Source organism: Morus notabilis, unplaced genomic scaffold (genome assembly GCF_000414095.1).
Source record: "Morus notabilis unplaced genomic scaffold, ASM41409v2 Scaffold37, whole genome shotgun sequence".
NCBI lineage: Eukaryota > Viridiplantae > Streptophyta > Magnoliopsida > Rosales > Moraceae > Morus > Morus notabilis.
In genome coordinates, this window is record NW_010363279.1 from 136,350 (window position 1) to 150,670 (window position 14,321).

The 14,321-nt window shown below is 34.7% G+C and overlaps 1 protein-coding gene across 2 annotated transcripts in view; it reads left to right on the plus strand.

The window, feature by feature from the left end:
- The first annotated feature begins 12,610 nt into the window (after window positions 1–12,610).
- The window catches only part of LOC21392370 (tubby-like F-box protein 5), a 3,674-nt gene continuing 1,963 nt past the window's right edge, over window positions 12,611–14,321 (plus strand). Inside the window, exons 1-5 of one of the 2 annotated variants that reach the window (XM_024169320.1) lie at window positions 12,611–12,735; window positions 12,964–13,110; window positions 13,505–13,575; window positions 13,733–14,153; window positions 14,274–14,315. In XM_024169320.1, coding sequence (XP_024025088.1) covers window positions 13,770–14,153; window positions 14,274–14,315 — 426 coding nt within the window. In that variant the 5' untranslated portion in view covers window positions 12,611–12,735; window positions 12,964–13,110; window positions 13,505–13,575; window positions 13,733–13,769. Of the gene's footprint in view, window positions 13,111–13,504; window positions 13,576–13,732; window positions 14,154–14,273; window positions 14,316–14,321 lie in introns of both variants that reach the window. The other variant, XM_024169319.1, reaches the window with a different exon arrangement.

A 14,321-nucleotide genomic window follows, 5' to 3' on the forward strand; every position in this document is an offset into this window, starting at 1 on the left:
ATTTGAGTGTTTATTTATTAATCCTGTTTTGTTTCAGGTGTGCCCACACACAAGTCTTCATAGATTCAAGAAATTGATGAGGAAGATTCTGATGTTCTAAACTAGCTTAGAGCAAGGAACGTTCGTGGTCAAAGAACTCAAGTTATCGACCTAATCGTTCGATAGATAATTAATTTGATTAATTAATTCGTGCATAAATTAATGTAATCTATAGTGTATCTCAAAGTTTTTAAAAAATTTTTGTTATACACAATTTGTTAGTTACACGCTTTTGAATCCAAAATCGTTTTAGAAATTAACGAGAAGCACATAAAATTTTATATTCGCATGGGTATCTTTGTTTTTGTCTCCTTTTTCTTATATCATTTTTTTTTCGTTCATGTCATTTTTTTCGCAAACATGAACATTTAAACAAATAACACGCCAGGTGTTAAAATTTATGAAGACAAAAAAATAAGATACAAGATTCGGATATTTTTTTGTTATGTTTAGATAATTAAGGCCCATTTAGTTCATAAATTTAAACTAGTTATTTTAATTTTGTATTTAAATTTTGTGAGAGAATCTATTAAAAAAAATGACGTTTGGTTCATGGATTCAGAACCACGATTCAGAATCATTCTCATTTTACGTGTGTTTTTTGTGAGAAAATACTGTACCGAACCACGAATCATGATTCGAATTATGACACGAATCTCCCTTCCAAACGTCCCTTAAGTTATTTTGCATTTATAAATATTTGACCATACACGTGTCTCTTGTCTAGTCCTCCACGTAAGTCACCAGGAAAATCCACTGCTCCCACGTGCCAAGGATTTGTGTTGGAGTTGTGGACTGGAAAACGGACTTGGTGTTGCAGCAGAAGCACGTAAAGGAGAGATCGTTGGTCCATCTTTTTGTTGGCTCGGCCTTTAGCCATTTGTCTTTACCTCTTCGCCAAACAATGGGGTCTCTTAATATTAATAAATAAGAATGCTCCATGTAGCTTTTAGTTCCATTAAGTTAACATTACATATGTTGTCCAATAGTTATATGATTGAGTAAGGTGTGGTCTATTCGATGAGGGTTTTTTTCTTTTTTTCCTTACCTTTTCAGCCATACAATTTCGAGAGTCGTTGGTTCGAAAATGTGTGTTTTTCTTAACATTATTATTGGGAAAACTATAGTCATTGGTGATATATATAGATTACTACCTATATGATGTGATGATAAAATCAAATAATTATACGATCAAAATCAATATAACTTGATATCAGGTTAGAGCCGCACATTTTAGTCCTAATAAACGAGCCGACCTGAGACTTGAGACTGTTGGTCAGGTCACGGCCCAACTCAGCCCTTTTAAGTGTTTAGACCGAGCCAGCCCTAACCCTCAGACTGGGTCGGATTTAGGTTTCAAGCCGAAACTTTCTTCGGGCCAGATCAGGCATCTTTTTTAAAATTTTTCTTAAAAATATCTTGTAAATTTCAGATTGGATCCGTTCAGACTTTAGGGTCAAACCGGGCCAACCCTTATCCTTTTAGAGAATCCGGCCTAGCCTGATAAAAATGATGGGTCTACCCCGCTTGAAATTCCCATTCAAGCTGTTGAGTTCGGCTTCAGGCGGCCTAAACTTTTACCTCTATCTCATGTTAGTATGCAACAACCTAAATTTACTAATAATAATAATTGTCATATCACCAATAATAAAAAATTGGTTCATATTCCTTTTATTAGTTTTAGAATATTATTTGTCTCAGTGGAACTCAAACAATATCAATAATTTATTATGTAACGTCATTAAAATTTGAAATGCTTTTTAAGAATTGTCTTAAGTCTGACGATCAAACCAATTAGGCACAATAACTTTTTATGTTCGCTTATGTAGTGCAGCATTATTCGTAACAATCAATAAATATAGTACAACACATGTAACATTTAGCGTTGCACGAGTATAACAAAAAAAAATACGTATGAACTTACTGTTGGGATTGGTGTCCTTAAGAATGAGATGTGACAAGGATATTTTATTATTTTATTAATAAAATAGTTTATTCATTATTTATGTGAATGTATTATTGAATACTTTATGAATATCATAGAAAATTTCGTTATGTAACCTTGAATATTGTATATAAGTGTTATATATGAGAGGATAATATCTAAGGATAATAATTGAAACGATATTCGTAATGAATTTAATTAAAGTTTCAGAATCTTTAATTAAAACATTAGCAATACATGTCATTCCCATTAAGAATGGAATGGTGTTATCCGCATCATTAATATAGAGGGATATTGAATGAGTGTATTATGCATAATGAGATTATGTAGAACTGAGATACATATACAATTTGATTTTCTAATAATTTCTGTTAAGCATAGAAAATCAAATTTGACTCTACCGGTGGTCATATATAGAATGATCTTAATCTCGAGTTGTTAGTAGACTCATATTTATGGATTTGTGTTCTTTGACTTACTCGGTACAGATTTTGAGATCGTAAATCCTATTCCTTGTATCTTGGGAACATGATGAAATGGAAAGCCGGGAATGCTAATATACAAGATGGAATCCATTGATTCTTCTTTGAAGAAGTAAATAAATAATTCCCTTGAAGGTTGATTCGGTACTTGAATAACTAAAGAGCTCATATTCATGAATGTGTTTTATGAATATACTATTAATTAGAGAATCAATGGTACTCAAGGATGAATATGTAATTAGAGAGGTTAACGGATTTTACTTAACTCTAATTATGAATTATTTATGAAGGATCGATCTATATGTAGTGACTATATTGAAGATCGATCTATATGTAGTGACTATATTAAATGGACACTTCAAGTTCTTAGAAGTAAATTACATTTATAATTTCGAGAGTGCAATTCAAAGTTTTTAGTGGAGTAACTTTTAAAATTGATAGAATTAATAAATTAATTAAAGAGTTTAAAAAATTATTATTTTTATTAGAGCTCAGAATTATAGGTTCATAAGTCCCCCTATCATCTTTGTATTATTTACAAGACAAGATGAATTATTAGGATTTTATTTCACTCGCGAATAATTAATTGAGAATAATTATATATTAAATAATGTGATTATTTAATTATTTTGTCACACACTGTGGTGGAACCACAGGGGGAGTGTGACACAGGAAAAATTCCACTGGGATTTAGTTACTTGCTCTCCAAGTAATTTGGTTTGCTTGTTCCACAAGTTTTTCAAATTATATTCAAAAAGGAAAGTAAGGTGTTACTTTATTTGAAATTAAATTTGAGCTAAAATTGGAAATTGGAGAAAGCAAGAATTTTTCTCTCTCTTTCCTTGATATGGCTGGCCCCTATAAGCAAAGAGGTAAAGAAAGTATGTTTCCTAAATCAAAAGGGAAAGGAAAACTTGTTTCTAAAAGAAAAATAGAAACTGTATTTTAATGAGATTAAAATATAATAGTTACCAACTTCTTATTTGCTTTGTTTACAAGCAAAGGCTTTTTCGAATGTTCTATAAATATGAGACAATAGGAATTGAAGAGGTTGATTTTTCCCCTAATTTTCTTTATCTTGGCCGAATTCCCTAAGAGAGAAAAAGAGAAGAAAAGTTCATCCAATTTTCTCAATTCTTTCACATACATGCGTTAATAGTGAAAGAATACAAAATTAGCGAGTGATTGTTCCGATAGTTTATACCTCGAGCCCACACTCATCGTCTTGCGATAACAAGGAGTAGACGAGGATGGCTTAGGTATTCTAAGAAAGCTTTGGAGCGAGGATCGTTCGTTGGCCAAGGAATTTCAAGTTATCGTCCTAATCGTCGACAATGTATTTATTATCTATTCTTATAAATCAATAAGATTAATTTATTATTGTATAAATTGATATAATCTAAAGCGTGTACAAAAGGTTTTGTGAAAATTTTTTGTTATACACGATCCACACTACCACACTTCTGGATTGAAAAATGTTTCGAAAACCAACACGTACAATGTTATACACACACACACACACACACACATATATATATAAATTACATTTCTCAGACTGTATGACTGCCATCTTAATGTGCGTGTTTGGAACCATTTTTAAAAATGGTTTTCACATATTTCGAGAAGAAAAAAATAAAAATGAAAATGAAACGACGTTTGTTTAGCAAATGTTTTGAAAATGAAAACGAAAACAGTGAGAATGGTTTTTGTGAAGGAATTAGAAAATGGTTGAAAGTTGTTTTCACTTGTTTGTTTTCATTTTTTAGTACTTATCAATAATATAATAATATATTAATTAATAAACACGATTTCATTTTTTATTATACTCAAAACAATCTCTTAAAAAATCAACCAAACACAATTTCAAAATCGGTCACAGAATGATCCTCAAAACAATCTCATTTTTGCTTTTTATTGAAAATAAAATCATTTTAGAACCAATTCCAAACGCATGTAATATTTTTCTTGTTTTTTTACACGAAACGTTTGGTTCATGGATTAGAATAATGAGATCAGAACAATTTTCAATTTACGTGTATTTTTTGTGAGAGAAAACATTGTAGCGAACCATGAAGCATGATTCAAACCATGGTATGAATTTCCTTACCAAACGTTTATTAAGTTTTTCACATTTTAATTTTTGAGTTCAATGACGTGACATAATATTGTTACTTAGATTTTGTTTGAGATATCAAAAATTGAACATTTAATCTAAATCCGTCTAAATATATGAAAATAGTTAGACAACTAAATCTCATATTCGCTTGTGACAACTGTTGTGAGGAGTAATTCCTGAAAAATGACAATCGTTTGGTCATTCAAGAACTTACCAAAACGCGGTGTAGCATTTAGAAGGACCTCTCATATTGTGACACGTGGAGAGACAATAGTTCATGGAGAGAATTCTAGAATATCTTCAGACCTCATTTTCTTCAGACGAGACATTTAAGATCGAGATTATTCTTTTAGGGTTACTCAGAGAAAGAGGGCTAGAGAGAGAAAGAGGCAAGGAGAGTACTCTTGTATATTGTACTGTGAGAGAAACACGTTTCTGTAAATTGAGAGATCTGAGAGATAATGTTTAGGAGCTGAGAAAATCTGGGTAAAGGGGTTTCTTTGCTCACTGGGTGTTTTCTCTGGATAACACTAGTTTGAGATTTCTCTGGGTGTTTCTGGGTCTCTTTTGCTTATTGTAATATCTGAGTGATTCATACGTGAGGGTGTAATCGGTTCTCAATAGTGGAAGGGTTTCTCGCAAGTGAGCCCAACGGGGATGTAGGATTCGTTGAATCCGAACCTCGGTAAATCTTTCTGTGTTCTTTTTTTAAAGCATTCTTATGTGAATGTTTGAGCCAGTGTTAGGTTCTTTCTAACATTGGTATCAGAGCTTTGGTTCAAGGCGAAAATAAAAGGTTAGGGCTTGAAGATCAAGATTCAAGATTCTGAAGAAGTCACCGAAGATCCAAGGCAAACATGGTCTCGATGATGTTTGAACTCGAAAAGTTCGATGGCTCGGGTGACTTCGGTCTATGGAGAAAGAAATTGAGAGCAATCTTGGTCCAACAGAAGGTTGCTAAAGCCCTCGGGGATATGAAAGATTTTTCTGGCACTGAAGCAGAAAAGGAGGAGATGCAAGAGATCACCTTCTCAACGATCATCCTTTACCTTGCTGACAATGTTTTCAGGCAAGTAAATGAAGAGAATACGGCTGCAAAGGTATGGCTAAAACTTGAGCAACTATTCATGACCAAATCACTAACTAACAAGATCTATGTTAAAGAAAGCCTATTCAGTTTTAGGATGGATACTTCAAAGTCTCTTGAGAAGAACTTAGATGATTTTAATAAAATAGTTATTGATTTGGCCAATATTGGAGAAAAAATAGAAGAAGAAAACCATGCAATTTTACTATTGATCTCTCTTCCAAAAACATTTAAAGATGTTAAGAATGCTATTAAGTATGGAAGGGAGAGTCTTACTTTAGAGGATGTTCTATCAGCCTTAAGGTCTAGAGAATTAGAGCTTAAGTTTGAGTTGTCCTCCAAGAAAGATAGCCATGGAGATGAAGGGCTTTTCTCCAGAGGCAGGCCACAAAAGAGAGATCAGAGCAAGCCCGGTTATAGACAGAACTCAAGATCAAAATCAAGAAATGGTCAAAGAAAATGCTATCACTGTAATAAACCGGGCCACATTAAGAGGTTCTGTAAAGAATGGAAAAGGAAGCTGGCTGAAAAGAAAGCAGGTGAAGGTGATGCTGCAGTTGCAAGCCAAGAAACAGGGTATGAAAGTTCAGAGATGCTGGCTGTTGGAATTAGCCAAAATGAATGAAAGGATACTTGATTCTAAGTGTACATACCGCATGTGTCCCAAGAAAGAGTGGTTCACTGAGTATGAAGGCTGTAATGGTGGCAGGGTCTTGATGGGAAACAACCATTCTTGTTCAGTGGTTGGAGTTGGTTCTGTGGTTGTGAAACTGTCAAATGGAACACAACATATGCTCAAAAATGTCAGGCATATCCCAGAGCTTAGAAGGAACCTTATTTCTCTTGGGGCACTAGATGACTCTGGATATGCTTACAAGGCAGAAGGTGGAATCTTAAAGGTTCTAAGAGGGTCTCTAGTAGTACTTAAAGATAGGAAACATTAGGGGCTGTATGTACTAGAAGGGTATGCAGTAACAGGTTCAACAAGTGCAGTAATTAAAGAGAACTCAGACGCTAACCTATGGCATAAACGTCTTGGGCACGTTAGTGAAAAGGGGCTAAAAGAACTATGTAAACAAGGATTGCTGGGCAAATGCAAGATAAACCAGCTTAACTTCTACGAGTTGTGTGTTCTGGGAAAGTAACACCGACTTAAGTTTGCTGCATCAACATTCAGAGCAAAGTCTCTATTGGACTATGTTCATGCTGACCTCTGGGGGCCAGAATCAACACCAACACATGGTAATGCTAGGTACTTTCTTTCTATTGTTGATGATTATTCTAGGAAGGTGTGGGTTTTTCTATTAAAAACCAAAGATGAATGTTTTACTAAGTTTAAGCATTAAAAAACTTTGGTAGAAAACCAAACTGGCAAGAAAATAAAAGCCCTTAGGACAAATAATGGCATGGAATTTTGTCATGACACCTTTACTGAGTTCTGTAAAGAAAATGGTATCTTAGGACATAGAACGGTCAGAAAGACTCCACAACAAAACGGGGTAGCCGAAAGAATGAATAGAACCCTAATGGAACGTGTTAGGTGTATGCGTTTTGGATCGGGTTTAAGTAAGAAATTATGGGGGAAGTTGTAACTACAACATGTTACCTAATCAATTGGAGCCTTTGTAAACCTATTGACCTTAAAATCCCTGAAGAATGTTGGACTGGAAAACCACCAAACCTAAGTAACCTTAGGGTCTTTGGATGTGCTGCTTATGCACACCAAAGAATCCTAGATAAATAAAATGCATATTTTTAAGCTATCCTGAGGGTGTTAAGGGTTATAGACTATGTGTTCAAGAAGGGCCTCATTTTAAAATAATTAATAGCCGCGATGTAATCTTTAATGAATATGACATGTCTTATTTGAAAAAGGAAAAGGATATTGCTGGCTCTTCCTCACTTGATGCAGGTACAACTTCAAGACAAGACCTCAAAGTTGAGGTGGAACAAATAAGGGAAACCAGACAACAAGATGATGAAGTTGAACCTGAAGATACCCACCACTCCACTGGAGAGCCACAAGCTGCCACAGAGGAAAGCCTTACATAGCACACTCAAGAACCTCCAAAAAACGTGTCAGAATATATGCTGGCTCGAGACAGGGAGAGGAGAACAATAAGACCACTAAAGAGATATGATGGTGGAAACTTAATTGCTTATACACTGAATATGGCTGGAGAAATATGAGCAACATAACCCAAATCATATGAGGAAGCAGTCAACAGCAAACATGCCAACAAATGGTCAGTAGCCATGGAAGAGAAGATGCTTTCCTTGATGAAAAATAATACATGGGTTCTAGTGGACAAGCCAAAGAAACAAAAGGCAGTGGATTGCAAATGGATTTTTAAAATTAAGGAAGGAACCACATCTCAAGAACCCAGGAGGTACAAGGCACGGTTGGTTGCAAAAGGCTTCACTCAAGTTGAGGGGATTGATTACATTCAAGTATTCTCTCCAGTTGTAAAATATAAGACCATAAGGACAATCCTCTCAGCAGTTGCACACAAAGATATGCATCTAGAGCAGATGGACGTAAAGACTGCTTTCTTACATGGCGACCTCATGGAGACAATCTACATGAATCAACCACCGGGTTTTGAGGTAAAAGGTAGTAAACATAAAGTCTATTTGTTGAGAAAATTGTTGTACGGGCTGAAACAATCCCCTAGACAATGGTACAAGCGATTTGATCAACATATGATTAAAGTAGGCTTTATTAGGAGTCAATATGATTCCTGCTTATATTTTAAGGAAACAAATACTGACAATATAGTATATCTTCTACTTTATGTAGATGATATGCTGATTTCCAGTAATAACTTAGCAAAAATTGAAGAGGTCAAGAAAATGCTAAGTGCTGAATTTGATATGAAGGATTTAGGTTATGCAAAGAGAATTTTAGGAATTGATATTAAAAGAGACTGAAAACATAAACTTCTGTATCTGTCTCAGGCAGAGTATTTAAGAAAAGTTGTCCAAAAATTCTCTATGCATCAATCTAAACCTGTTAAAGTACCCTTGGCTGGTCATTTTATACTTTCTGCAAAACAGTCTCCAGAAACAGAAGAAGAAAAGCTTAAAATGGCCAAGATTCCCTATTCTAGTGCTATAGGGTCATTAATGTATGCCATGATTTGTACAAGACCTGATTTAGCTTATACAGTAAGTGTTTTGTGCAAATACATGTCTAATCCTGGACAAGAACATCACTAAAATGGGTTTTGAAGTATGTCAACAGTACATTGAATTATGGTTTGATTTATAAACAAAGTTCTAACTTTTTGAACTTGGAAGGCTTTGTAGATTCTGATTTTGCAGGGGATCTGGACAGAAGAAAGTCTACTTCAGCTTATGTAATAACACTGGGAGGAAACTGCATTAGCTGGAAATCTCAACTACAATCTGTAGTTGCCTTATCAAGCATCAAAGCAGAGTATATAGCTGGAGCAGAAGGATTTAAAGAAGCTATATGGCTTCAGGGTCTGTTAAAGGCGCTGAAATTATTGAAAGGAGTTGCTGTGATTCATTCAGACAGTCAATCAGCAATATATCTCTACAAGAATCCAGTGTATCATGAAAAAACAAAGCACATTGATGTACAACACCACTTCATAAGGGAAAAGGTTGAAGAATGATCAATAGAGCTTGAGAAGATCAGCACAGAAGAAAATCCATCAGATATGGCTACTAAGGTTGTCACTGCAAGCAAGTTCCAGAAGTGTCTGGACCTGTTGAGCATTGGCAAGACTTGATTATATCAATTCAGGACAATGAACTTTGCGAGAAGCTCAGGGTTAAATGATACTGCCGTTTTTCCAGAAATTAAGGTGGAATGTTGTGAGGAGTAATTCCTAAAAAATGACAATCGTTTGGTCATTCAGGAACTTACCAAAACGTGGTGTAGCATTTAGAAGGACCTCTCATACTGTGACACGTAGAGAGACAATAGTTCGTGGAGAGAATTCTAGAATATCTTCAGACCTCCTATTCTTCACACGGGACATTCAAGATTGAGATTATTCTTTTAGGGTTACTCAGAGTATGAGGGCTAGAGAGAGAAAGAGGCAAGGAGAGTACTCTTGTATATTGTACTGTGAGAGAAACACGTTTCTGCAAATTGAGAGATCTGAGAAATAGTGTTTGGGAGTTGAGAAAATATGGGTAAAGGGGTTTCTTTGCTCACTAGGTATTTTCTCTGGATAGCACTAGTTTGAGATTTCTCTAGGTGTTTCTGGGTCTCTTTTGCTTCTTGTAATATCTGAGTGATTCATACGTGAGGGTGTAATCGGTTCTCAATAGTGAGCCCAACAGGGATGTAGGATTCGTTGAATCCAAACCTCGGTAAAATCTTTCTGTGTTCTTTTTTTAAAGCATTTTTGTGTGAATCTTTGAGCGAGTCTTACGATCTTTCTAAAAACAACTTTAAAATTAATTTATGTATAATGATTATATCTCTAATAATAAAACATTAATGTATAAATATATAGTTTAAAAATAAATCCACACTATGCGACTTCACCTTAAGGTCCAGGGTTTAAATTCCAAATCAAGTTCAAAACAATAATAACGATAGTAATGGAATTTATTTATTTATTTATTTTTGTGGGTTGAAAGGTCCAGCTAAGTTAGGCTAATTGGACATGAATGGTATTGTCAACGGGAACCTTTTAGCTGTAAGGGGCGTACCGTTGTACTCGGAAGGGAAAGCAGTCGGTTCTTGTGGATGCTTTGCAAACGTGGTCGATGGTCCCATCGATGTCTTAGATCGTCTTTGACACTGACCTTTGGTGGTTGCATGCTGTCTTCTATAGTTCTATTTCAACCATGCTTTTTTTTTTTCTTTTTTTTTTTTTAGGTATTTCGTTCATGCCTTTGGGTGCACCCAAAGCATATTTTCTTTTATTTATATTATGTGATCTTTTATTTATAGAGAATTTCTCGGTTGTTTCTTGTATTTTTAAAAATATCGGTGTTCTTTACTTAACAATTGTTAGATTTGTATTAATTTTTAACTAGATTTAATATAAATCTGACGGTTGATAAATAAAAAACATCAACATTTAAAAAAAAGAGAAAAACCATAAAAATTCCTTATTTTTATTATGTGAGTCACTGCATAGATAACAATACATCCCCAATTTGTTGTGCCCACTTTCCAACAATAACTCCAGCCTTTAAGACAGCTCATATTTTCTACGTGAGAATATCATGATGATTTTCACGTGTTTCTTTTTTTTGTTTTTTTTTGTTTTTTTTTTGTTTTTCCCATTTTCTTTGTTAATGACTTTATGCGAAGTTGGGTAAATTGCTTTCTACAAAATATGATGTCGTTTGCAGCGCCGGAAGATTTGTTGTTCTTTAAAAACAACTCTTGAGGTGTCAATTAATTTATTTTAGATTAATATTTGGCGTTATCACAGCTTTCATCCACTTGTGTGTCTAGTTGTGTTGTTATTATTGTTATTATTATTCTACAGCGCTAGGTTGTTGAGGTTATTATTTGACTAACTTGTTTGCTTCGAAGCTTAGCAACCTACTTATTCATTTTTATTTATTTTCAATGAAAACAAGAAGCAAATTAATAATTAATATTAACGAAAAAGTAAGGGCACAGAATCTATGCCCTCGCAAAAAGCCACGCCTTTTTTTATCCACAACACTAAAAAGGCGGAAACAAATAGATCCGACCATATTTTATTTCTCTTAATGATGTTTCCCACGAGTTTACTTCATTTTATTGTATTAAATAATTTCGGTTGATTTAATAAAAGTTGGGCTATCCATGGAAAATGTTACAGTGCCGTGTGGCATTACATACTCCATGCATGTGACAAAGCCCTCGAAGACCCATCAGAAATAAAATTAAAAAAAAAAAAAAGATAAGATGACCATGAGTTTTCCAAGACACGACAATTTTCATTAGGTTGGCCAGCAAAAATACTACAAAATTTGTGTCAATTGAATAAATGTCATTTTTTTTTTCTTGCAAAACGAAGTATCAATTTGGAAATATTCTAAATTCATTACTCCTGCCTTATAAATTCCCCCTTCTTTCTTTCTAATGCCTTTAGTTACCCGTTAATTATAGCTTAACATGTCCCACAATTACATGCCGTAGTACATCAAATTTCTTTCTTCGTGCAAAAATTGCTATAATATGATACGAGTTATAGATTTCCTTTACACTTCCAACTAATTATTTGCATTCAATTATATGTTTTTTTTTATTGAAAAACTTTTTTACTCAATCAAAATGTTTTTTTTTATTGAGTACTCAAAATGATTGAATACCTATAATTAAGTCTGAACCATTCCTTTTTCTCTTGAAAAACAAATATTCTCTTGATTTATAAATGGATTTACTCATGACAGGATTTCGCACCATGATTTACAATTCACGGTCTTTCCAAAAACAATCCATTACTTTTTAAAAAAAAAAATCGATTAATCAATACATGAAGTTAATTAATTTTTTTTTTCACTTTGTGAAATTTTTTTTATGAGTATTAAGAGATGATCAGACAGATTGGACCGCGAGATTCGAACTTCTGCTGAAACGGAGAGACAAGTATGCTGAAACAAAGGCGAAAAGACAAAGGACACCCCTTCACTATCTGGCACTGGCAGGGCCCGATAATTGAAAAGATCAAATTAGACTCCGAGCATACCACACGCAAGCATTTCTCCTAAAAAAAAAAATTTAAGAGACATGATTATAATCATCATTAGAATTATTTTTAATTTAAATATATTTTTTATAAAAAAAATAATATAAAAAATTATGAATTATAATTTAAATCATCTCTCAATTAAATAACTTATTACTCACCATAAAAAAAAAAAGAATTCAAGCAAAATCTTTTTTTTAATTAATTAATTTTTACATTATAATAATAGCGAAAAGGCAAAGAAAGAGAGATTCGGTAGATCCGAGGAAGAAAAGGAAAGAAAGAAAGAAAGAGCGTGGGTTTGGTTTGGTTTGGTTTGGGGTGTGGTTGTGGAAGGAAGGGAGGAAGCAAACGTGGGTTGTTTGTGGCTGCACCAGTGGGCTCAGCCTCAGGTGCCCATTGCCAATGCCAATGTCAATGGCGGTTTCTTTTTGCTTCTTCTTCTTCTAGATCAATGGAGTCTCTAGGGTTTCTCTTTTCTTTCTCTTTCTCTTTCCTCCCATTTATAACGGAACTCATGGTCGCCATTTTTTCCTAGTTTTAATATCTTGCCCTTGGTCGCCACACTTTCCTTTCTTTTCCTTTTTCCACCATTTTCCTCATTTTTCTCTTTCTTACAGCTTTTTTGCTTCGTTCGAGACATTGGTCGTGGCCTTCAAAAGATTCCTCCCTATATTCCTTATTTTCGCCTCACGATTTCTTCGAAGCTCTCTCTCTCGGAGGTGGTGTTTTTGTTCAGAAATCCCACGCATTTGCCTCCTCACTCGGTACATGAATCTCTCTAAATCTCTCTTTTTGAGGTTTTTTTTTTGGGGTGCGATCTGAGATTTTCTGATTCGTGAGAAGGCGTTGGAATGTGAAATTTTTGTTTCTGCGGATCGGAATATCGGATCTCCAGTTCTTCAATTTTCCAGAGGTTTTGCGATCTGGAACGCATTGTTTTGCCTTCCTCTAATTTCATGTCTATTTCGGTGTTCTTCCGAATATCACTTGAGAAAAAAAAACTTTTTTTTTTTTTTTTTGGTATTCTTCATATGTTTGTTTTGCATTTGTTTCGCATTAGGTGTGCATTGTTCGTACTAGAAGATATTCAGTTGGCTTAAAGTAAAGATATTTCTTTTTCGTTGCTGATTTCATAAAGTTTCGAAATTTTTTTGGCAGATTGCGATGACTTGGGGACAATAAGGTTTTTTGAATCCAACACTTGGAATCAACTATCCCTGATCCACCAGGTAAATTGAAAAATCGAACTCATTTCTTCACCATTCCCGTCGATTAAATATGCTTCAATTGTTTCTAATTACTAGATCTAAGATTCAACCTCATGACAAATTCAGTTGAGTTTGTAGTAATCAACAATTTTGCTTTCCAATTATTTCTGTTTTGTAGTGAAACGAAAGAAACTGTTTTAGTTAATTTGGTAAAGATGCCATTCAAAAGCATAGTTAGGGAGATGAGGGAAGGCATTGGGAGCATATCGAGAAGAGGGGTATTGCCAAAGCACGGCAGTCATCGCAGGACTAAATCCCATATTGCACCTGAAGCTTCGTCTTCGTCGGGGGCGCCGCGGCCTTCGCCGTCTTGGCCGGCTTCTTCCACGCTGTTTCAGCAGAGCCGGTGGGCGAACTTGCCGCCGGAGTTGCTCATCGACATAATCCAACGCGTGGAAGCGAGTGAGACCTCGTGGCCTGCTCGGAGGGATGTGGTTGCTTGTGCCTCTGTTTGCAGGTCTTGGAGGGAAATCACAAAGGAGGTCGTCAAGACTCCTGAGCAATGTGGCTGGCTTACCTTCCCTATCTCACTGAAGCAGGTGATTTATTTTTTATTTTTTATTTTTAAATGCATTCTTAGTTTTTTCTTTTTCTTTTTTAAATTACTAATTTCCAACCCATAAATTGATATATTTTTTTTATAATAACAAATTTAATAGCCCGGGCCAAGAGATGCTCCGATTCAGTGCTTTATTAAGAGGGAAAGA